At 46.3% G+C, this 25521-nt stretch overlaps 1 protein-coding gene across 2 annotated transcripts in view; it reads right to left on the reverse strand.

Annotated features, from left to right (window-relative positions):
- The window catches only part of LOC119210570 (voltage-dependent calcium channel subunit alpha-2/delta-1), a 53015-nt gene that overhangs the window by 18645 nt on the left and 8849 nt on the right, over positions 1-25521 (reverse strand). For both annotated transcript variants that reach the window (XM_037460726.2, XM_037460727.2), the window contains exons 3-18: positions 25255-25371; positions 15802-15861; positions 13373-13408; positions 12663-12798; positions 7568-7699; positions 7326-7395; positions 6859-6909; positions 5646-5745; positions 2873-3031; positions 2419-2523; positions 2261-2339; positions 2063-2112; positions 1801-1890; positions 1261-1323; positions 477-560; positions 270-344 (exon numbers count right to left, since the gene is read on the reverse strand). In XM_037460726.2, coding sequence (XP_037316623.2) covers positions 270-344; positions 477-560; positions 1261-1323; positions 1801-1890; positions 2063-2112; positions 2261-2339; positions 2419-2523; positions 2873-3031; positions 5646-5745; positions 6859-6909; positions 7326-7395; positions 7568-7699; positions 12663-12798; positions 13373-13408; positions 15802-15861; positions 25255-25371 — 1407 coding nt within the window. The remainder of the gene's footprint in view (positions 1-269; positions 345-476; positions 561-1260; positions 1324-1800; positions 1891-2062; positions 2113-2260; positions 2340-2418; positions 2524-2872; positions 3032-5645; positions 5746-6858; positions 6910-7325; positions 7396-7567; positions 7700-12662; positions 12799-13372; positions 13409-15801; positions 15862-25254; positions 25372-25521) is intronic.

The raw sequence follows: 25521 nt of genomic DNA on the forward strand, positions 1-25521 counted from the left end.
ACAAAGAAAGGGGGGGGGGGTGGGGAGTCAAACCAAGTGACACAAACAAAAGTCAGAGCATTGTATCCACGGCACACATGGGCCATTTGGACGCTAAAATCATATTTTGCGTACCGCTCTGCGAAAATGTGACCACGTGGCCTCGAAGGGACCAGAATCTGTCGTGCACTCAAGGTCCCGAAGAGCGTGATGCGCTACCGGCACAGGACCGTCTCCGGGAAAATAAAACGTCCGGTTGCACAGAATTAACTAACCCTAACCCGTCTTACCATTGGCACCAGGTTAGGGTGGAGCAGCACGTATCCGTTGGGGTCGATGGCAAAGTAGTAGCCATTCGGTCCAAACTACAGGAAAAAGTACAGAGAAACGAATTAGGCAGCAGCCCGCGGGCCAAATATGTGCCAATACTGTGTAAATAGGCTGGTTTCTGTATGTGTGAGTGTGTGTTTCTTTCTCCGTGAAGTGTGTGCTTTTACTGTAAACTGAGGCGTCAGTCTCTTGATGTCTTCCAGGGAGACGTCGATGGCCATCACCCCCAGGATGAGCTGGTTTTGGGATTTCTGAGAGGAGGAAGCGAGAGGTGAGAAAGAGTCAGCGCCCGACCTGCTCAGGAGCCCCGTTGTTCTTTCTGGACGAGTCAAGCCAAACTCTCTCTTTTAAAAGAGGGATTGCGCGGGGAAAAAACGGGGTGCGATAGAAATCTGGACAGCTTCATTCCCGATAGCCTCGCATGCCGCCATGAGTCACTGACAAGGCATTTCCAGGCTTCAGCCGCGGCGGAGGTGACCCCCGGAGTCCTTCGAGGTAGACATGTAAACCTCATCTTGAAGCACTTAGCTACCGGATCATTTGTCTCTCTGATCTGCAGGTTTTGATCTCTTTTTTTTTTTTTTTTTTTGGTTGCTTCGTGGCATGCGAGAACGTCTTCCTGTGGAGGCACGTGGGAGAGCTGCGAGGGACCTCGGCGCGTCAACAAAGGACATAAGGAGGAGCCACAAGAAAGAGGTGGGGGGGGGGGGGGGGGATGAAAGTCGAGGATGAGAAGATGATTGAGCAGTGTTCATGTTTGCTGTTTTTTTTTTTTTTAATGTCTGGTAAACATTACGGTTTCTTCTCAAAAGCCGCAGACTTAAATACTCCCATAAAAGTGTCAGATGTACAGCGAGTGTGAGCGAATAATAAAGCAATACGCTGCATACAAGTAGGTTTTATTTTGAAAATAATGTAAATAATGATAAGAAACTTGGACTTTTTGTTTACCTTTGAGCCCGTGTTGGTCTTGTTGAAGACGGGCAGGGTGCCGGTGATCACCAGGCCGAGCCCCTGCGAGGGAAACACCACACACGTTCTATCAAGTGTTCTATCGGCAAATGCATCCGGGCTGCAGCTCCACAACAAGCGTTACAAAAGGCAGATGCATTTCTGACGCCGACCCGGGTCAGCGAGTTCTTATCAGTTAAAGCGAATGACAAACAACGTAAAAAAAAAAAAGAAAAAAAAAAAAAAACTCCATTTGGCTCCGTTTTACCAGACTGGTCTCTTATCTACACCGCCGCCTGGAAGCTGGAGGCTTAAGCACCACACACACACACACACACACACACACACACAAACCCCATCTCTTTTTACAAACACTGCTTGAACAGAGTTGAAGTTGAGTTTAACACGCTGACAAACCGTTTAACACTTATCAGCAATTCTTCATCGGACACAAAACAGATGTTTATTTCCCCATTCTCACGTTTGAATGCATTCTAGACGTCGCGCAAATGTGTGCGTGGGTCATCAAACCCGACATACCAGTGCGTCCAGGTAGACGTTGGTCCACTGGACCTGCTTGGCCCGTCGGTCAGCCTTGACCATCGGCCTGCCCAAAACATCCAGGTACTCCTGCACACGGGAACGAGAGACACACACTTTAGTCGTTTTATTATATACACACACACACACACATGCGCGGGGGGGTCATTTCACCACAAGAGAGCACAGCACGCAACTTGTGAGACAACAAGTAGACACCATTAATGGATAACTGTGGGGGGGGGGGGACGTGGTAGTGTACCTGAGTGTTGATCCTGATGGCGCCTATAGACGGGATCTCGTAATAGTAGCCTGTGACAAACACACAAGGTTATCAAAGTACTCATTTAGACGCCCCATTTTAACACCACAGCGTATTCATCATCCTGTTTTTTTAACGTGGTTGTCTGCATTAGTGGATTTCAAATCTCATTTGGGCCCTTTGCATCGTCTTCATCACCTTTATTCGCGCAGGCCATCCACTGTATTGGTCCCTTGTCGTAGTTGTGTTGACCCACTGAAAATGTGAAGATGCGCACCTGCGAGGAATGAACAAGAGTGAACACGCTGCGACGCGCAGACCCTCTGACCCCCCCCCGCAGGTGTCCACGGCCCTACCGCTTGCTTGGGGTTGTACTTTTCAAAGATCTCCTCGGCCCGCTCCTCCCCCCCATCGGTGAACAGCATGATGATCTTGTTGCAGTTGGCCCTCGACACGTTCGTCTAGGAAGGGGGTGGGGGAGGGAGGGGAGGGGGAGGGGGGGGGGGGGGGAGGGGGGGACAAGTTGAACGACAGGTTCCTAATGGTTCCTATTGTTGTTGGACGCGTGCACTTTACACAAGAAGTGAAACGTCAGCTCTCACTTGGAGAGACACAAAAAAATAGAAAAAAAAAAAAGAATGCGATGCCCAAAGGAAACCACAAGAGTACGCTAGAGACTCACTCTTAGATGAAAGGGCGCCGACGTTACCGTCCCTCACCGCTGCCCCGCGAGCGCAAACCGACTCCCGACTCCCAACTCTCACCAATGTCGCCCCCCTCGCCCCCCCCTCCCCCCCACCGACACTTTACCTGCGCCAGCTGCTCGAAGGCCATCTCGAAGCCGCCTCGGTAGTTGGTGATGCCCTTGGCCGTGATGCTCTGCACGGCGTCTTTCAGCATCCTCTTGTTGCGGACGTTGGCCTGCACCAGGTTCCTGAAGCAGGCCGCGTGCTCCGCCTTGTCGTTGAACTGCAGGGGGGGAGGCAGGGGGGGGGGGAAAGAGGGAAGGAGGGATGATGGGAAGTGGAGGGAAGGCACTCGTACATATTTTACGTTAAATATGCGGCCTGTTTTTTGTTTTGTTTCTCGAGTCGTGGCGTGTCCCTCGATCGATTTGGCTTGGCTTAAGGGAAGGTATTCTTAAGACAATTCACACATCAACTAAAATGAAAAAAAAATATTATTGTTGTCATAATGTAATGTAACTTTAATGACTTCACTTCTCGACTTCGCTTTTTGCTAAAAATGTGTCATGTGTGAAATGAATACAGTCTTCAATTAAGATCTGCACAGACCGAAGGGAGCTATAGGAGAGAGAAGGGAGGATGGGCAGCAGAGCAGGTAGGGGTGTGAAAACGGTGGCATAAGAAAAAAAAAGCTTGATTATGGAGATGTTATTTCGCAGAGGCAGATATTACTCTGACGGGTTGAACTACAAGTACACAGCACTACATGCACAGCATTATTATTGCTGAATAGTTAATGTGGAGGCACAGATGGAACCCTATGAATTCATGAGCACACACACACACACACATCTGGCTCATTAATAACCAACATCTGTTTTAAGCAAGCCTGCAGCTTTGCAATTATGATCATAAGAAAAACAAAAGTAACTCAAACAAATGAACACACACACACACACACACACACAATAATGGGTGAATAATGGCACCTTTTGTTTAACTATCTAAAAGTCTGGGTGGGGCTCTATTACTAAAAAGAACACATTACAACAGAAGTTGTTACATAAACTGTCTAATATCGACATAGTTCGGAGAGGCTTTTGGGCAAAGCAACAGTTAGTATAATGACGCAAAGTAGCCAGAATGAAGGAAAAAGAATGAAAGTTATCATAGGAAGCAACAAGAAATGTTTTAGAAATGGTCCATCGTGTGCAGAAAAAAGAGAACGAAGGCCATAAAAGCCGGGATTCACGAGCAAAGGACCCAATTCCATGCAACTCGTGCAACATCTGTTTGCCGTTTTCCAGAAAGGATGCTGCAGCTCACAATGAGCGTTTCCATCCATTCGATGACGCTACTCGTGTTTGCAGGAGCGCACTGACCAGACGAGCGGCCTTGGGATTAAGATTCTAGCCCACACACGCGCAACATTATTAAAATGTCTCAGACATCGTAATAAAAGCTCAGTAGAACAGCGTACTGTGGGAGGGTCTGTTTTGTTTGTTTGTATAAAAACTAGTTTAAGGAAGCACAAAGGATGCCAAACAGAGATATGATTTAGACTGCATGTGCGCACGTGGACACACAACAACGTTTTGTTGGAGAAATTCAGAAACACATGAATACATTTACTCCACTGAGGTTGCAACAGATTCTACTCTACCTTCAGAAAGCATCAAAATGCCTTTGAAGGTCTAAGCTGGATGCCTCAATATTCGTACGACACTGCTGCCTCAATCAATTTGCTTCAAAAGCCCTCTCCCTCAGCTGATTTCAAATTTCCCGAACAAAAACGTAAACCATTGTTGTACAAGGGGAAGGGAAAGAAAATGTAATGAATGGTTTATTTGAACTATTAAAATCATTCATTTTCTTCACTTTGGTTAGAAGGAGATTTCATACAGGGGGCAGGCCACTTAGAAGTGGAGGGAGATATTCTTACATATTGGGTATGGATATTAATAGGAGGCGGGTCGGGTCCTGCAGGCACACAGGCCACATGTAATACTAGAGGTAAACTAAGAAAAGGAAATACTGGAGAAACACTTTCATTTTAGCAAGAAAGAGAGTAAGTTTTAAACTGCTGCTTCTACGCGCTTATTCTTTAATTCACTCATTTTCCTCCGATTGGATAAAGAAAAGGGACTTTCCTTTGTAATCATTCAATGTAAATGTTTTTTTTTTCACCAGAGAATACCCATTAACAACATTAGCTGACTTACACACGCCCCTTCATTAAGTGAAGGATACCAGTTCGATCTCTGGTTGCTCATAATATAAAAAGGCATAGATTGTAGCAGCGCTTCTAATGGGCTCCAAATCAAGTTAGAGCATTTTAGTCCTGCAAATCATTTCCAGCGCGACTGCCCACAGCACGTCATCCGATAGATGGGAATAACCACGGAAACCACTTTAAAAAAAAACAACACGTGTCCCTTTCTGTCTTCCTGCACAATGTCCAATAGGCTGGAGCCGTCTCCCTCACAGACACAAACTCATCTCGTGGCGTTTCAGGGTACAAACACACTCGAACCCATGCACAGTAGATTTAGATGTATGCAGACACACACACACACACACACACACACACACACGAGCATACTCTTTGAATCTTTGACAAAATGAGCACACGAGCGGGCGTGCGTGCGTGCGTGCATCGGCGTCGCGTCTGCAGCCACGGCAAAGATCCGCCACTAGAAAAAGGTCACCGCCGCGTTCAGACCAATGACGCAACGCACGCGGCAAAGGCACAAACGTTTCCACATTAACATTCAATGCATTTCACCCAATCACAACAACCCCCACGGACAGGATTTTTGCTGGAGTAAATATTAGTGTGAGCCGTGTTTATTTTCCACTGCTGATGAGATGGGGGGGGGGGGGGGGGGCATGCTCACGTAGACCACGTTGACGTAGTCGTCGTCAGAGAGGGTCTCCAGCATCTTGCTGACCGACGTTCGGATGAGTTTGAGGGTGAGACCCGAAACGCTGCCACTCCTGCAGTTTGAAACGACAGTATTACATGTATGCATGGGGGGGTTAAAAAATAAATAAATAAATAATATGCATATACATATATCTGTGCTCATTTATTGCCACCATGCCACCACACGTCCGTCAATATTCTGTCTAAAAGAAAAGTGGACCTTGTTGCGGGAAAAGAGGCACACGATTATGCATGTGAATATCAAACGGTACCACTGTGGTTGTAGCATCAGACTCGTTCCTTCCATCACATTTAAAAGGCTATAACCAGTGCCCATTCATTTATGACATTATTCGGCTGAAAGTGTACACACAAACTTTCAATGTTAGAAAAATGAATGACTGATTGTTAGTTAATTGGTTCCTGCAGGTAAAAACGAAAAAAAAAAGAGTGGAGTTCCTCTAATGATTATTTTATTTTATTTTATTCACAACACAGGCAGCATTCAGTGTCTACGCGCCTCATCAAACAGCGAGTGGTCAAATTTAGTTTTTCACTCATATTGCGTTTAGCCATTTAGCCATTTAGCCCAGGAGCTCTGCCCGCTATGCTTTTTATAAAATAATAATAATGTATTTTTTTCAGCAGATTGTATTGGCAATTATATGAATATACAATATAGTCCTTATCCTTTAAGGTTGTTTCCCATTAACTGCTATATACTATGTACTATGATGTAAACTATCAATGTGGAACAACCACACCGGAAATAAACATCCTTAAATCAGTTTTAAAATTGCAATATGAGGAAAAATAACTCCAATAACTAAATAAATCAAATAATGTGTTTCTTCAGAATGATCTGGAGTCCTATAATTTGATCAGAAGACTGTAACTGCTGTTACAGATAAAGCTCCCTTCACATCTGTGAAGGGAACAAATGACTCATCCCGGGGGGATGGGGGGGGGGGGGGGAAGAAACGACCGGACTGTAAATGATGAAGTCGCGAGACACACTGACTGCTTTTTGTTTTGTCAGCGCCGCATGCGGAGGCCCGGGCGAGCGCGGCGGCGGCGGCGTCAGAGAGTTCGGCATCAGGAGCCTCCCGGCGTGGAAAACGAGACAAAAAAAAAAAAAAAAAAAAAAGGGAAACGTGAAATGAATCACGGAGGTCGTCACTCACGCGTCCACCAGGATCAGCATGTCCTTGGGTGACGCCGCGCCCTGAATGTACCTGGTGAGTAACAAGCAGTGGAACACATGAAGGTCGACCAGCACTCAGTACTTTTGAAGAGATGTGAACATGCACAGAGGAATCTACAAAACCCAACCTTGCATTTCGCAGACGTTCTCTTAAATCATTTGCTTTTCATTCTTCAAATCTTTTCTTCAATCTCTTTTTTCGTCTCTAATAAACAAAGAATCTGCGCGTCGTGCCGGAGCCATTTTTACGCTGCTGAAAGGCGGGGTTTTTTTTTTTTTGCCAATTAAAAAAGGTGAATACGAGAATCACGCAGGACGAATTGAATGAGCCGTGTGTCGGCCTGCCCTTGACTCGCACCAGAGAAGATGAAAAAAAAAAAAAAAAAACGACGACGGGATGATTAGAGACAGAGAAACAGAACTGCACTTTCCATAATGAGCACTCACCAGGGTCGCCTGCGAACGTCGTAGAGGTCGATCTTATTGGCTGAATTCCTCGCGTTGATCCAAGGGGACGCTGTAAGATTCGGTTTATTGGTTTATTTGATGATGTATGTAAAAAAAAAAAAATGTTTTCTGCCACTAACTCACATCACTTAAATGTAATCTTAATGTATTGAAACAATGGTTGGACTTTTGCTTTCTTACTGGGTAAGAAGAGGAACTCCATCGACTACCGAGCAGCTCACCTGGGAAGTAGCGAGCCAATCCGGTGGCCGAGCCGAACACCTGCCAGAGCAACGAGGGATCTTCCTCTTTGTTTGTACGAAAAACATTTTCCAAGGCCTCCGTCCAATTTAGCTCATTCAAAATGATGGTCGCTGTAACACACACACACACACACACAAATAGAATTCCTGTATCACTAAAAAGGAAACGTCTCTTTACCCAGTGGGGACGACTGTTTCCAGTCACTTCGACATGGAATAGACCACACACACACACACACACACAAATGAATAGAGACATATTCGTTAAGAAGTACAAAATCTTGGAAACCCCTCAAGCACAAAATGTCATAGCTTTTCTAAAAACCTCCTTTTGAAAAACATCTCAAAAGCCAAAACACACACACACACACACACACCTACACAAACACCCTCCTCACAGACATCGAAACTGACATCAATCTGCAGTGAGGACATATTTCCATTTCTTTGACTTTTCTCTCTCAAAACACTATCACACACACACAAATCTGCAGGAGTGGGAAATGAGGGGGAAAAATGGACAGAAGGCTGAGAGAAAATAATTCAGTTAGATATTTCTGGAATAATAAACGGAAGAGACATACAGTCACCATTTATTCACCTGTTTGTCTGCAGGAGCTCTAACCGGCTTAAGGCTCCAGGAAGCTAGTTTGATCCCCCAAAAAGATACCAAAAAAAACAGGCCTCTACCTGAGAGAGTGGGCTGCATGTCAGATTTGAGTGTCTCTCAAATCTCTCTCTGTGTGTCTGTGTTTCTGTGAGAAGCACAAGATTAAAGAAAGATAAAATACAAAGAGACATCCGACCGGGACAGGGGACAGCTGGGAGGTAGGAGGTTCTGCTGAGTCACACGGGGACAAAACAACCAAGAAGCCACGCGGTGAGACGCGAGTTACGGCGTGAGGCAACCTGCACTCGTGACTCGAGCACTCGAGTGGTGCCAACGCTTACAGTTTGGCAGGGACGAGGCGCAGCGTACACTATGTGGTTTTGGCTGAAAGCCGCCCGGGACGCGCTCGGCTTACGCTCTCAGCAAAAGTAAATAAGCAGTGAGCAAAATGTCATTTCTTTTTCCCGCCGCCCCCCCCCCACCGTGGCTCTCGGGGCTCCTCGCTCCTCCACCCCGCCTCCTTCGAGAGGATCCATTTCCACGCCATCTCGCATGCAGACAGAGCGCAGTCCGAGCCTTAAAGTGCTCCCTGTGGTGTCGTAGAGCGGAGCGCGTCCCAGCGACGAGCAGAGGCCCGTCGTCCACGCCGTTGTAAATTGTTTGATGATTTGTTCGATTCCGTAAGAAATGCACTGTAACAACGGTTCATTTTGAGAAGCTTACGACGGAACAGGTGTTTGAAATTGATCCGTCATCCCGTATCTTCGGATCTTAGTCAAAGGATTTAAAGTGCACTCATTCCAATTACAGGGCCTGTGACGAGAAGTCGCAGGTTAACAAGACCTCACAGAAGAAACAAGAGTACACCCCCCAAGCTGCACATACTAAACGATGAAAGGCCACATTGACTATTCCACAGGCTGCTACTGGAGGAGGTCAAACGCAGCATCCGACCCATTAGGTGATTTGCGTCTTGTGTAGAATAATGAGGAGGTGACACAACATGGATTATTGAGATGCACAGTGTGAGCTTATGTGTGACACATCCATTACAGCCCTGACAGGAATTTGCATTCAGAGATCACAAACATGGACGCCTCCAACCCCTCTGGGTGGACAGGTCGGGCTCCTGGCTGGTCACAAGGTCGGTGCAAGCGGATCCACCCGTGGGGGCGGCGGGTTTGCTCGAGGTCGAAGGAAGAAGGAAACGAGGCGTGGCTTCCGCGCCCCCAAAGGGACATTTGGGCCATGTGTTTTGTCTGTATAAACCTTTATACTGCCAATAACTAGATTTAATTTAATTCCGTTCTCGAAGAAGAAAATTCAATGTAAAATATACGCAATGATTTTCTGCATTAAGATTTGTTGTGTTTATTAGAGAAATGACACTGAGAAAGAAAAAGGAGGTACAATTAAGAAAAGAGGGAATGAAGACACTGCTTTTAGTCATTTAGTCACCTGAGTAATAAAAGAACTAAAATACAACCACAATAAAGGTTGTAATTTTGTTCTACAAACAGGCTCTCCGTAGACAGATGCGTGCTCCCCATCAAAGAAGGGTTTATTACTCATAGATGAGCCTGTATCAGTTAGAACATGCTGGTGGCTGGAAGGGCCGCCAACGTTGGAAAGCAAATGGCTTGGTGGGAGCCGAAGTGATGAGAACCTGTAATCATCGCATCATGAGGTCGCCGCACTCGATGACGCTCGGGCTCCAGCGTATCCTGACACCACAGCAGAGATTTCCATTGTATCGGCAGCCAGAAAGGCATCTGTAAACCTAGCGATTGAGCGAATGCAGAGGACCCATGAAGGGCACGAGACCCGACCCGGTACGCGCGTCGAAAACCCTCAGCAGTTCCATCGTTAAGTGCCTTAAAAATCACTCTGGAACAGCACAGTGTCTTGTGTTGTTCCATTCAACACATGGAGACGTGTGGACCCAAAAGGTGCAAAGGGAAGGCCAGGTGTGACACCACCACACACACGCGTCACCTTGAGCCTTTTAAAACCTCAAATCTCCTCCGTTACCACGCTACGAACACACGCTCAGCATGTCAGTGTGTTTGTGTGTGTGTGTGTGTGTGTGCGTGCGCCACGCGGCGTTGATTCACGCCTGCCGAGGCCTCACCGCTCCGCTCGCCACGCACACGCACGCACGATCCTCCTGATGGGCGATCTATGGGTGCAGGCCATGTGACACGCGCACATCAAAGCCCCTCCCCCCTCTCTGCCTCTCTCTCAACACATTCGCACTCTGATTCATCACCAATGCGCGCACACACACACACACACACACACACACACACACACACACACACACACACACACATAAAGACAATAATAAATCCCAGTCTGACCACCCACAGCGGATCAGCGGGGAGAACGAATGCCAATCAGCAGGAGCGATGCGGGGGAGAAAAACAGTTCAGCACCTCCTCCTTAACATGCGTAGAGAGGGACGGCAAGGAAAGGAGAGCAAAAAAAGGCAACGAGGACGAATGACTAAACAGCGAATGTGACCATATGAGCGAGGAAGAAGTTTGGGGCAAAGGAACGAAAAAACAAGATGAAGAGGGAAGAATTAAAAAAAAGGCACCAAGGTTGCAGAGAAAGTCGACCGCAATCAAAGAAGGAGTTTGAGGATGACACATCTGTCCTTCAGCATCAGGAAAAGCCGCAAGGACGCCAGCCCTGTCTAGACAAAGTCCCTAATCAAGTTACCAGCCGCTGCCCACCACGACGAGATGGAACACAAGGGCGTGTCCGACTGTTTGTCGCCTCGCGCGCACACACACACACATTGACACACACACACATCCCAAACCTGAGAACTGAGGGAGATCAAACAGGTACACCCCTAAAATGTGCAAGATGAAATGCTCAATTAATCCGATTCATTTGAAATTATATTTGTGGTGTTCTACACAAAAGGAAAAAAAAACCCATCATCATTAAGATGGTGTATAAGCTCCACCCAAAAAGGTCTGATTAGAAACCACCAGAGGTACATCAATAGAAATGCTACAAAGGGTTATTTGTTTGATGTACCAATCATCTTGTTCACCACAACTGTTATGGGGGGGAGGATCAAGCAAACGGAGCCGTGCAAAGGAAAGCGTTCAACAAAGTGCCCCACTTGCATTGAGCAAAAGACACGGGACAAATAAAGGAAAGAAGCCAGTAAGGCCTGAAGGAGAGAAAGAAACAGGCCACAGTGACAATGTATGACACCAGCACACACGCACATACGTGACCGGCCAAAGGCCCGTCACGCTCCCCATTAATAGAACACATTACGTGGAGTGACTCGTTGCGCGAAGGACATTAAAATCATTTGACCGAGTCCCCTTCATTTAGCAAATCCAGCATGGCCGTCATTACTGCAATTGATATTGAATGCTCAATCAATGCCAGGGAGGCCATTAGCTCACGCCTGGGTTTAAGGGAGGGTTTTTGCTGGCTGCTGCATTTGTGCCTTGTCGAACGTATTGTTTAACTATGAAATGATATATAAGTGAGGAGTTATTAAGTGCTGGACTGGATGAATTCAGTCCTGCATCCTTTTGTCCGTCCTTGCATTTTAATTAGTCGTGCGTTGAATTTTTTTTAGGCTTCCTCAGAAGACATGTGCGCGCGTGTGCGTGTGCGCATGCCAGTGGGGAAAAGTGCTCCGGTTTGTGTAGCGAGCCACCCGCCCATACATTAGAGAAAGAATCTCTTCCAAGGAAGCCTGTCTGTTTAATGGATTGCGGTTTTTAAGATGGCCGGCGCTTACTGGATACCACTACTGTCTGAAGACCAGCTCCTCTAATGCAAAAGGCATTACCTGACGCTCCCAATTATTCCCATCCTGATCCTGACCCAAAATTTAGTATGAATCTACTGAGAACCATGCATTTTTTTCCAGAGATTTCTATCGCAATCCTTAAATGTGGGCCGCCCAACAGACCAACAACGCCCTTGTAGCCCGCATGCGCAAAAATGGCCAACATTTAAAAAAAGTTAAACCATGCCCAACAATATGTAAATGATGAAAACAGTAAAAGGAAAAAGACACATTTGTAAGGTAAGAAAGCGAAAAGCTGCAACAGCAGCATCCACAAATAGACGCATCCTTGGCTCGTCTAAAACATTCTTGTTCAACTGTTTAAGGTCAGCGGGGCTGGACATGAACAGGAGGGAAGGGAGCAGCTGGTGACCAGGGTAAAGAGGGGGTAGGGTGGGGTAGGGGGGGGGGGGGGGGGTCGAGTGCGCTGGTCCATTGGGTGGTCGGCATCGAGGCTATATATAGACCGGAGCGGCCTCGCCGCCTTGGTGGGGAGCGGTCTACACACCGCAGACAGCGGTGCTATGCATCATGGGAATGTGCTGCTGCAGACACACAGTGGCGATAGGGGGGGGGGGGGGGGGGGGGTGGGTGCAATGCACTGTGGACCGCGGGAGTTTTGTGTTTCCACTCACAGCCTTCGTATATGTCCGTCGGGATGTGGACGGCGGTGGTGTTGTACGAGACCGCCCGTTTGAAGTCGGGGTCGGTCTCAAAGTCGTCCGGGAGATATTGGTTCTTCCTTCCCTTTCCGTCCTCCGTCTGATTGAGCTGCACCGAAGAAGGGGAGAAAAAACAAAACAAAAAAAAAAACCAGAATGACAAGGTGTCAGCGTTGGTAGCCGCCGAAATGTCGCCGTGTGACAGAAAAATATTGAGAAACGTAAGGTTCTAAGGCTCTGGAACATAAACCCGGGCATGGAGAGGGAAACAGAGACTCGGGGGGGGGGAAAAGGGGCTGTCAGTCAAATACAGAGTGACACTAGTGTGCTGCGGGCGCGTGGTTCTTTCCCACTGGGGTCGTGGAGGGGAATTAGAAGATGATCCCGGTTTATGAGAGCAGACAGATGACGTCTGAGGCCGGCGCAGGCCCTGCATGTCTCACGCACGATCATGTGGTTCCAGTACGGGACCTTGTAGATTCAAAAATATGCGATTAAGCATGCGTGAATACTTAAATAATGGATGTTATATCAATAATTCCTACGTGACTTCTAGGCTATCAGTGTAATCTGCTCCCAGTAATCTGCTGGATATTTGGGTTGCTTGTGGCGTCATATTTGACCATTTGTGTTTCTAAATGCACTGACAGAATTTAGAAATTGTGGGATCAAGTTTAACTTACATTATCTTTGGCATTGTAGTAAACAATTTTGTCGACCTGTGAAGAGATGGAAAGACAAACAGGATAAGATTGGCAATGAGTCACAGCATGCAGTTTGATAAATTACTTGAATCTAGGCCGAAAATCAGCATTTTTACCTTCCATAAATTTGAATGTTTTACCTCTGTAAACCTCAACCAAGATCATCCACAAGATTCAATTTGTGGAAAGGTCATGCAAGACTTGCACGCACTCTGCCTAGGATGCAAAAAAGATCAGATTCTACTTTGAAAAATGTCAGTAACTTCATCTTAAAAAGATGCCACGAGGGAAGTAGCTGCGCCTGTTGCAACTGTGACTACAATTTAAATCCCGCTCTTTCGCTGCGAGGCAGCAGAGTGTGTTTGACGCTGAGGATCAGTGAAGTAAGTGGTGTTGTTTTGCTCTCACACCGCCCGTCCTTCCCGTCAGCGCACACACACACACACACACACACACACCCACGCTAGCGAGAGCGCCAACGTGCTAGCCTGTAGCTCCCCGCTGACATAAGAAGGCCCTGAAAGCCACGCAGCCGGTTCAATTTGTAATTTACTTTTTTCACTTTAATTGATATAAAGTCACACAGACGGGTCTAGACATTATTATTTCTACTATTGACAGACTTGCCTCTGCGACAGCGTGCAGTTAGCGTGCAGTTAGCGCGCAATTAGCGCGCAATTAGCGATTAGGCACAGCAAGCAGAGCCGAAAGGCCGCAGCATCTCTTCCCCGTTTGGCTTTCTTAACCCTTTAGTTGGTTACATCGGCACTGACAAACACGCAGCGCGAGCCGTGACGCCGCCGCCGAGGTTAACTGCGAGCGGGAGAAAAAACACCTGTTGCGTGAGAGGTGGTGAAAAGGCAGAAAGGGGTTTGAGATGTGAATGGGTGGTTTGTGGTTTTATTGGACTTGTGTTAACGATCGGATCTCGGCCAGGTACCATCTGTGAAAACTTTGTGACCAGTTCAAAATGATGTCCTCCCACTGAAGACACGCACGGGGCCTTTACCTTGAATTCACAGCGGCTGCACGCTATATTATTCCAATGGGGTTGTAAAAGATGACCTTTTAAACCTCAAAACGAAAGTCAATACGGATTGTACGGCGTCACTATTAATGATCTGCCATGTTTGTTTTTGTCCGTGCCACCTCCAGCCACACTGTAACGTGGAATTAGATCGAAATGGAGACACGAGAATCAATACGAGAGACAATTGTATTAAATTATTAAATCAAATTGACCTGTTTAGAGACGCTTGTATTTTAACGACATCTGCAACCACTTTTAAAGTCACTGCTCTTAAGTGTTTAACGTCAGCAGGGAGAGGTGCCCAGTGGTATTGGCCTACTTATCAAAGGTGAAAGAAAAAGGACGCATGCGCAACACACGGACACACACAAACACACACTGACACACTCACAGGCTCCACTTGGTATTTCAAAGACTCACGAGTCTACTTTGTGCATTAATCTTTGGTTCGAGTAATTTATTAGCTTCATGGTACTGATGCTGATTGAAAAGGTTTCCGTCAGAGAGCGACGGAAACCACCCTCAAATAAAATACATGACAAGATGCTTCTGTTCAGGTTCATGCAGAGGACGGGCGTCACTGTGAATTCACTACATCTGTGCAGAGCTCCAAGCTAGACAACCTATTTTGGGAAAATCCATGCGAAAAAAATCACAAATACTGAGGCCTTCAGTTGGTTTAGGTAGGGCAGAAATCTCCCTTAAAATAAAAGTCAATATTATTACTGTAACCGGCCACTCAGAGACAAAGGAATATCAAACTCTGTGATTGTGAGATGGCAAATGATTGAAACGGACGCCAGGGAGGATATTTCCTTCCTCCGTTTCAAGCAATACACTGTACATGAAGTTTGACAATGGAACGCTTTAATGGAAAGGAATCATCAAGGATTGGCAAACAACACTAATTAGTGAATAGACTCAACGGGCAAAGTGTTCTTCCGTCACAGTACGTTTACTCGACATCATTTGTCATTTCCTAAAAACAGCCGCCAAGAGCGTGAGACTCTCTCACTGCGAAGCAGGGGCCAAGATATTTGTACTTTGCATCTATAATGAACCGGACGAAGCTGAAACACGGCAGTTGTGGAAATGTATTCACTGGGCCAGCAATTAGGCAAAGTAATTAAATTAGTAAATGAATAGTGTTTTTTGTATTATTTGCATTTGAGTGCTTTAGCGTACACATAGTAGTGTTTCTCCCTATTAAATGAAGTAATGAAATTCAATCTTGTATGAAGTTCGTGGCAGCAATTTCTTCATTGTAATGAGATTCCACCATCCAATTATTACAATCAAATAGGATAATGAATAAGGCTCCTCTTATTCGATCGGCGTGGTAACGCACCCCGGCGTTAACGGACGCCGTCTCACTCACCTCGCTGTCGCCCCGCCACACGTGGTCCATCTGAAACTTTTCCGCTTCCAGTGCCAGCCTCTGAGAGAAGAGAGAGGGAGGAGGAGGAGGAGGAGGAGGAGGAGGGAGGAGGAGAGAGTAGGAGGCGAGAGGAAGGCAGGACGTTAGCCCCTCTTAATTATTCTGGTAAAAGCAACGTTTTGGGCTCCGAGGGAACGTTTACTGTCGACATCGTGATGATGGAATCTTACACTCCAAAAGGGATGGAGGAGGAGAAAATCCCTGTAGCATACAGGGACGCATTGACCCAACCTGGCACACGCCACCTGTCAATCACTGTCGCATTGAAAACTCAATCAATGGAGTCATGGAAAAGTGGGGAGAAAGAAGTCTTTTGTGCTTTGACAGCTTAGGGAACCATAAACCGATGGCACACAATATGAAAAAAGGAACTACGGGGAGCTACACGTGAAGTCGTACTTCCCTCTGCACCTGCAGGCAGGAATTACGACTTGCTGTGACACAGTGTTGCGCTAAAATTAGACACCCGCACATTCCATCAAGATCTGGTTCTAATGACTGGGTTAATGGGTTTATAATGGGCCAAGCTTTTAATCTGTACCTTGTCCAGAAATGCGCTTTACGATTAATTTCCCCAGGGAAATAAAAAAAAAAAAGAAAAAAAAAGGAGAAGGAGGTTGTTAAAAAAAAAGGAATTATTGAATTCATTCTGTGAAATTAAACAAGAAAGTGGCAAGAATCAGTCGGACCCAAGTCTGATTATGAATCTCATACTGGGATATTAGTGGCAGCGTTTGGGAGCCTGGTCAGACCTTACACACGTGAGGTTGTATCTTTGTTCACCAGTTTGAAATCACTCAAAAAAGAAGAAAAGAAATAGAGAACTTAAATGACTGGATATCCTTGCACACCTCACACCAAGACAAGAGCCTGATGGGAGAATGGAGAGAACACGAAAATGACATCAATCTTCTTGATGGACATCAAACAATTTGCTTCCAAAAAAAAAAAAAAGATTGCCAAAAAAATGCCTCATTTTCCTTCTCTGCTCCTTTTCATTTCTCGAATCAAATCGAGCCAGATCCTTTGAGTGCCACGTTTGACATTCCTCCAGACGGGACTTGCCAAAAGCAAAAAAGTAAACTTGTTTTCTGTTACTTCTTCACTGGCTTCACGGGCGATTGTGCAACTCCTTCCCACTCCCACACCGGATTAAAGGCGTCAAGTCCCGTATGAATCTAGAGAAGACCACCGTACCCGCTAGCAAACCGTTAATGAGGATCTCCACAGTCCAGCAGCTGCTGTAGGTCTTCACCCCCCCCACCAGAACCTAACCACTACAGTCACTCTCGCTCCAATTGCCATGAGTCTGCCATGGCCATCGTCTCCTTCCGTCAAACATCGGGAATCATCAGGCAACTTTGCCTCCATTTAAACCCCCTTTGGTTTTTGGCCGTGCTTTTCAACACGATCCAACGCCACCACGTGATCGGGGAAAACTTCCTCGCCATCCGCTCCTCATCCCCCGGGCTCACAAGTTCTTCAGCAAACGGACCACGTGCCCGTTAGAATAGGAACAGTGAGATCATCAACCATCAGCAACACAAAAGGCCCCACTGTTTTGTATGACTGAAGATTCTTACTTTCTGATTTATATATTTGTGAGTACTTTATGATTTTCTATATTTAATCTCCAGGGATGTAATATCTAAAGTCCAAAAAAAAAAAAAAAAACTACAGTCTATCAATAGAAAGGGCCTTAAGCAATGGCTATTTTTAAGTATGACAAAAATATGGACTTGCTAATGAGCTGGCTCAAACTCCAATATAACCAAGCTGCTAAAGAAAGACTGATGAGAGCTACAGAACAGATCATTAGGATGATGTGTGCCTGGCTCACGCTGTGGAACCTCCATGCCAGAGAATATAGAGTGAGTCCGCCCGTGGTTTTAGCTGTCTTGCGTGGAGAACATGGACACAAGTTCCTGTTTCCTAATCGGCCCGAATGCAGCCGACGCGTGCAGCCACCTGTATTTGGGTGAGGTAAAAGCGTGAAGCAGCAGGAAGGAGATGGATTGAATGAGGCCGTTTTGTAGGATGAGCCGCAGAAATCCACTTCTGCATGGAACAAGTATGTGAAGATTTGTGTTTGTCTTCTGCTCGGGGGAAAATTAATCACATATAATGTAATGCCTTTAATCTCCTACACCGAGAAGAGCTCTCCCCATGAAATGTGTCAGGAAAAAAAATATATAAAACAGTACTGTATCCATAGCTGTATGTACAATGATGTCTCACATGTTTTGGAGTCATCCATTAATTAGGCATGAACACGAACCAAGTGGAAACCATTTCACCCTGCCCCCTTTCATAATCATAATCATAATGATAATGATAATTGATAATAATCAAAGTGTTTTATTCTTCATACGTGTGTTGGAGGATGCAGCTCTCCCTCGAGTTATAATGGGGGGGGGCAGATCTGTCTCATTCAGAAGCGTGTCCATGCCTAAATGGAGCGAGGGAGGCTGTTAAGCAATGAGACAATATATAGCACTTGCTCTCTCACCCACTGACACAAGTAGAATATATATATATATATATATATATATAGGCTGAATAAAAGGACCCTTTATGTTGTTGATACAAGAACATCGGGTACAGACGCACAGAACTTCAAAAACCTCCCAAATTTGCAGCTTTTATTAAGCACCACACAGAGATGCACCGTGTGAACATGCGCAGTGGTTTGTTTGTTTTTTCGACACACTTTCCTGGCAGTCTGATTAGAGCGCCGAGTCACGCCAAGGCAAAACACACACACACACACACACACACACACACACAGGAAAGGCACAGGAGAGCTGAGGAAACATGAGCATCTGCCGTTAGAAGTGACTGGCAGCCCTTTAGTCAGATCCCTCTCTTCCCAGACCCAGAGGGAGGCAGGAGGAGAGGGGTGAGAGAGAGAGAGATACATTTACACACACACACACACAAACACCACGGCAGAAACAATACAACTACGCAGTACAGTAAGTGCATGCGAGTTGACGGGGTGACCGAGCTCGTCGCTCCGCGTCCTCTCAGGATGAGAAAAACAGAGCCTCGGCAAACGCGCAGGAGGCAAGTGCACGGCGGTCGGAGGCTGGTGCGAGGCCGCGTCGCCCACCCCGCACGCCGCGAGCCGCTTTGACGGCTCCATCGCTCTCCTCCAGCAAACAGCCCCAGCTGAGCTGGTTCTCTGTGTGCCAGCTGGCGGCAAGCTACTCCCAATTACAGCTGCACGCAGCTGCTGTGTTGACATGGCAGTTCTGCAACACACACACACACACACACACACACAGAGATTTACTGTGTCACCATTTGTTGAGGTGCACCCCTCTTCAGTAATCATAAGGAGGCCTGCTGCAGCCTCCTTTAGCTCACACTTGATTTTGCAGTTTCAGTGCTCATCGCTCCAAACTATTTTTTTATTTTATTTTTTCCCCTAGCCGCGACAAAACGCGTTGTTATGCAACTGCTGGTGTCGGTACTGAATATGCCAAAAGGAGAGCGATAATGAGCCAGACACATCAAATGCACTCTCGCTCTCTCTATGCAAATACTGATGCATCTGATGGGTTTCATGTAACAGGAGAAAAAAAAAAAAAGAAAAAAAGAGAGAGATGGCGAACTCAAAACTGGAGCCGTTGTCACACACATAGTGTGCGACAGCTGGGCTGACAAAGGCAGCCAGACGCACAATGTGCACACACCTCAGGAAGTGGTGAATAATGAGTCACTGGTGGCCAATATCTGACACACCCACGCCATCTCTGTCCCACGGATGGAACATTACAGACATCCAAAAGGGTACGGTTTTTCGGAGGGACACACAGAATCATGTTTGCACAACATTGCATCACACCAAAACAAATGAGCCCCTCCCAGCGATCTCATTTAAGCGTTGGGCCCTCCCCTGTACATTTGAACCCAGGATTTATGTATACGTAAACTCTGGCTCTCAGGATTTATGATTGCCACATTGAGGAGTCAGCCGTTTTGACGGGGGTTTGCAAACCACGGAATATTTCAAATGTGACAGAACCACTCAGCGTTTAAAGTGCTCAGCGCGATTACGCAAGAACAGATAAATCACCAGTGGGTAAGTCAGAAGTTAGAACAGCACAGAACCTGGCTAATTAGGAAAAAAAGACTCAAATAAAATCAATGAAATCAGTACAAATGTCGAGAAAGTACATCGATACATCTGTAAAAATATATATATATATACACACAGAAATAATGTTTTTATTCTTTATGATGTATGTATGATTAGGTATACATTTGAATACCTACAAGTAAAATGTAACATTAGGTTATATAGTATATGTGCATTAAATATCATATACTGTCAAACGTAATTCTTTGATATGTATATTAGAAATAAAAGATCATGGTACAAAATGCTTTAATTTATAATAATATACAGTGATTTAAGGAGCATATTGTCACATAGTAAAATACATCTATGGCACATTCTTTCGTCCTGTGTGTGTGTTCCATTGGGCCATAACTGATCGTGAGCCATCAGCATAATTACCTTTTACCAATAAAAGGGCCTCGGCGTGTGACACGAGGAGAGAATTTACGTTGTTCCTTCAACAACCCGGAGACAGGGAATTTTAATCAGCATATCCTTGGAAACGATATCGTTATTGAAGGTGACCGATTGCATGAGGTCGGAGAAACCCGGCACACAAGTCATCCTAACATATGACGGCGAAGCGTAACGATTTTCCCATCCGTGTACGACGTATTAAAAATAGCGCCAGCTGGTGTGTGCGTACGCGTCGCTGCGTGCCTGCTCTTGCGATGAGGCCTTTAACAGCAGCGTCTAATGACTCACAGGCCGTCCACCACTGCCTGGTGTAATAAGCCACTTCCAGACACTGGAGATCGGTGATTCCTCTGCAATTACGCCCGACCGCTACGCTACATGTTAACGGAAAAAGCCTCAAACTCAAGCGTGTGTTGTTCTTAACACAAATCTCCCTGAAAGTGAGTGTAAAACAAAGGTGTCAAAGAGAGAGGGAAGGAGAGGGAGAAGAAGAACGCAAAGCGATTCACTTCGAGAGTCAGTAATCTGTTTATAAAGCCTGCGTTACTTAGCGACCAGGGCGTCATGGTAACCTGTCGCATCCGTGGTCCACGCGCTGTGGGATGCATGCAAAGGCTACACAAGGGACTCAAAAAGGACTTTGTAACATCGTCTCCCTCCGCGGGGGGGTAAGAGTTGACTCAAAGCCGCCTCCCGGCGCCGATGGCCAACGTCCCGCTCACCACTAAGAGAAGTTGGCTTTTGGCAGGCCGCCATGTCCCCCTGTGCAGGTGCTTTTGGAAGACAAAACATCCCTCGCCGGTGGGTACAAAGCATCAGAGGGACTTCATTCAAGGCACCAACACAGGAGAACCTTTCCCAACGTGTCGTTTGTCTCTCTCCCCTTATTTTATTTTTTTTGTTCCTAATGTTACGATCAACACACACGAACGAGTGATGAGTCGTTCTGGACAACACTAAAAACCAGAGAACGTGTTTCAATGAAACATTTTGCCACATGAAAAGGTTGCAAATGGGAAGTATGGTCTAATTTCATGAATATGTATCGTGACGTCAGGATGCAAATCAGACAACAAATTGATTTTAATCCGTTTTTTCTGCTTGGAAATGTTTTAAAACCAAGGATGAAGGTCGAATTTACATAGCGGTTTTTGGGGATAAAAACATTGAGATGAAACCTTTTTATTCAACAATCATTTTCCTGCATCTAGAGACGAGTGCAAACACCTCAACCCGTCCTAATGGAAAAGCTCTATCGTACGCCTCCTTTTTATGACAAACGCGAATATCCAGGAAGCCTCCGTCGGTGTCACTGTGGGAGGATAAATGACCTGAGGAATGGTGAAGAGCAAGGGCTCAATAATTAATGAGAACAAAAGTCACAGGATTCAGAAAGTGGCCCGAGAGGTGAGCGATGTACCGTGGGAGGAGGATCGGAGGATCGGAGGATCGTAGTCATTCACACAGAGAACCGGACAGAGTGGATGGAATACGTGTGATTAACAGGAAAGAAAACGTTCCACTATCACACCTGACACCCATTTGTACAAATAAAAGTATCATTTTATTTTGCTAAAACGTATTTCACTTTTATTTAGAGCCCAAGCTTTTCAGGTGAATTGGATGGAAAGGCCCAAAGAGAAAAGACGAGTTTGAGGACCGGGAGGGGGGAGGGGCGGGGGGGGATCACATTTTAAAGTGAAAACATTCCCTTACTTTTAGAAGAATTTATCATCCATGTTCAAGCGGCGGCACACACACAGACACACACACACACAGGGACACGGAGGCATACACCCGAAAGCAAATAGATGGGAGAGGACAGAGAGCCAGGGCAGAAATGGGGAAAGAGGGAATGAAGAGTGACAGAGAGCCGGGGTGACGTTATGGGAAAGGAAGTTCAGAGGGAGTCATGAGAAACGAGGATGGAAGGACAATGTTGTGGGGGTGGAAGGGCAAAGGAGTATTAAAATACCCCTGCTCGACAAGGATGGAGAAGGATGGACTATTTTTGGGGGATGTGGACAACGTCTCAGGAGGGCTGGACGGGAATCACAGACAACCACAAGACTACCAGAGTTTAGCCGTTCTCTGCGCACTGCGGGGATTTTCTTCCCCTGTTGGGAAGCCCAGTTTCAACCAAATGCAGAATGTAGTGCTGCGACATGAAAGAGGGAAATTCGTTTGAACGCCCATGAGCTGCTTGGAGACAAGATGACGTCCCCCAGCAGTCAGATCACCAGCGCTTTGGGACCGAGCCGGGGCGAGGACGGATGCTTCCCCAAAGCGAATTCAAGAGAGGCCCCAGCTATGCTTTTGCTGCTTTTCCATCTGACAGCATGAGCAAATGATGCGACAGACCATAAAATCCTCATATAGAACTGATTTTAAAAAAAATATTGCGCAAGATATTGCGCCAGATGGTGGAACGAGCTCTCCGATGACATCAGGACTGCAGAGAGCCTCTACATCGTCCGTCGAAAACTCAAGACTCGACTAAAACACTAGCACACCGTAGCAACAAATTATAGCACGTAAATTGTACTTATAATGGCACTTTTCTATAACATGTTTTGAAACTGCTTATTTGATGAAAATTGTACTTTCTTGTTACTTGTTCTTCTGAGTTTGTATCTCTATGTGGAAATCCACTTATTGTACGTCGCTTTGGATAAAAAGCGTCAGCTAAAGGACATGTGATGTAATGTAATGTAATATTGGCTACCAGTGCAGCCTTGAGCTCAACAGCAAAGATGCAAAGTGGTGTTAATACCAAAGGGTTGTGGAGATTAATGTGAAACAAACACTCCTCTAATGGATTGATCCAATCTGAGAAACTTCAACTTGGATTTGCCACTGCTTACACCTTGCTTTAAACGGTTGTGTTGATTATGTGTGATTCTTATCGTGTCCCAACAAACAAGGAGCCCAGTAATGAACATGATTTGTGGTGTGAATTCATTTGCGGTGATAAAAAAAAGAAAAAGAAAAAAAAAAGGGTCCGTCTCCCTCTCGGTGGCACAGCCGGCAGTCATTTGAGAGATTGCGTGTCGAGGAAGCGTCGGGCGTCAAACGCATCGACGGGATTGAGGGGACAGGGCGGTCACATGTCAAAATCCAAACGCCCCCCCCCCTCCGATGAAGTGAATGACAGCGGCCGTCACCGCGACGGGATTCTGTTATTGACCCTTAAAACACGTGTTGGTGTGATCTTCTGATTCCTTGTTCCTACTATAGCTGATGCACATGGTTGCATTTTGGCCCGAGGTGGGGTTGGGGGGTGGGGGGTGGGGGGGGGTCGACTGGAGGCTTTGGTCCCACTACCTACCTACGTACATATTAGTCTGGCCTTGGGTGCGAAATCCATGATGATCTGATAGCACTATCAATATATTATTATAATACAGCATAGCAGGTTTAATCAAACAGAGTTTACCAAAAGTGCATTAAATAGTTTTTTAATCTCTAGATGACTAAACTTGAGCTTCCAAAAGCATGTGGGGGTGGAAACCTTTTTACGTAGCGGTGTTGTGTGAGTCGAGTGCTGCCCGTTGAATTGTGTGCTAAAAAGGTCCTAATGGATGAGATGTCTGTAACAGGTTTCTAGTGTTTTTTTTTGTATGCTGCCCCATGGGAGGTGGGACTTTATTGCACTCACGGACCTCCTACCACTCTCTCGCTACTCGCCATCTTTTCTCTCTCGCACACATCTGGCCATTCGATTCCCCTCGGAGAGAAAAAAAAAAAAAAAAAGCAATAACCTCTCAACACAATCCACAGTGTCTCTCGTGCTTACACGATCGCTCCATGCTGTGTGTAATCAGCGTTTCCAAATGGAGAAAAAGAGATGCACAGGGACGAGGGAGCGATGAAAAGGAAACAAAAAGAACCAAAGACGCCCAATACGGGAGTCAAAAGCAGGGATTCTGATAGAAGGAAACCTGTGTTAGAGATGGATTAGTGTTGGTGAGGTCAAGGACGTTACGTTACATTACAGACTCTGCAGCCCCCCCCCCCCACCCCCCCTTTCATTCTAATTCACAAATCAGCCAAGTGGACACAGCAACTATTCACAGGGTCCGTCTCACAAATGGACTCCTGTTCGGTCTGGAGAAGCCCATTTACAGGGGTCATCTCCTCAGGGCCAATGCAGCGACGGCTAAAACAAATACACAGCAGATGGTTCTCTGCCGTCAATTTACTCAGCATTTTGTGTTTCTCTCACGAGGTGCGACTCCACGGTATCACAAGCTAATTGCCCCCGTCCCCGCCCCCCGTCCCCTTGGCAATTCTTGAGATTTAGGGGGGAAAACAAAATGGTTGGCTGGATTGATGGGGTAATCAACAGGAACGTAACCATGACAACGGCTGGTTATTTCCGGGAAGCCAGATTGATCGAGACGGGGGCCATTTGGTTGGCTGTCCTTGGCGTCTTCGCGGAAGGATTCATAAAAAGCTTCTTTCTTTTTCAGCTAATACAATAAAGCAGTAACTTGGGCCTGTTGCAACCCAGACTGGTAACTTTGAATGAAGTGATGTGGCTGGAGGATGTCCGCTCGTATCGAATCAGCGCGTGGCCTGAAGCCGTGCCCCCCCTCCACCCCACCTCCCCTTGCAGTGTCTGTTCTGAACTGAATTGAGGAGGAGCACATTGTTTGTGTGTTTCCTTGGGCTTCCTGCTACGAGAGACGTGCAGACCGGATCCGTTGTCTCGCAGAAAGCGCGGCGCTTGCGTTAACATTTAGACTTTTAAATTGGTAAGAAAGGAACAAGCAAATAACCAAACTGTTCCCCCTTCAACAGGAACCAGAGTTGACATAAGAAAAAAAAAAACTAAAAACAAAACTTACCCTTAAGGCCTGGGAGCGGTTATACAGCAGCTTCTCTATGTTCCCGGCAGCTGTCGCCACCAGTTGCGCTGGGTTGTTGGTTTCAACGCTGAAGTGAGGTTTGTGTCGGTGATAGATCTGAGAAAACCAGAGGAAGAGAGTAGAGGTCGGAGCGGAACTTTGCTGATCTGAAGTCGTCAGGGTTAGGGTTGCAGGCGTTGGGGCCGAGCACCGCTGCATTTAAAAAGGCTACAGGCCGTGTCGGTGGGTGATGATGGACTGGAATGA

Source organism: Pungitius pungitius, chromosome 2 (genome assembly GCF_949316345.1).
Source record: "Pungitius pungitius chromosome 2, fPunPun2.1, whole genome shotgun sequence".
Taxonomy (NCBI): Eukaryota; Metazoa; Chordata; class Actinopteri; order Perciformes; family Gasterosteidae; genus Pungitius; species Pungitius pungitius.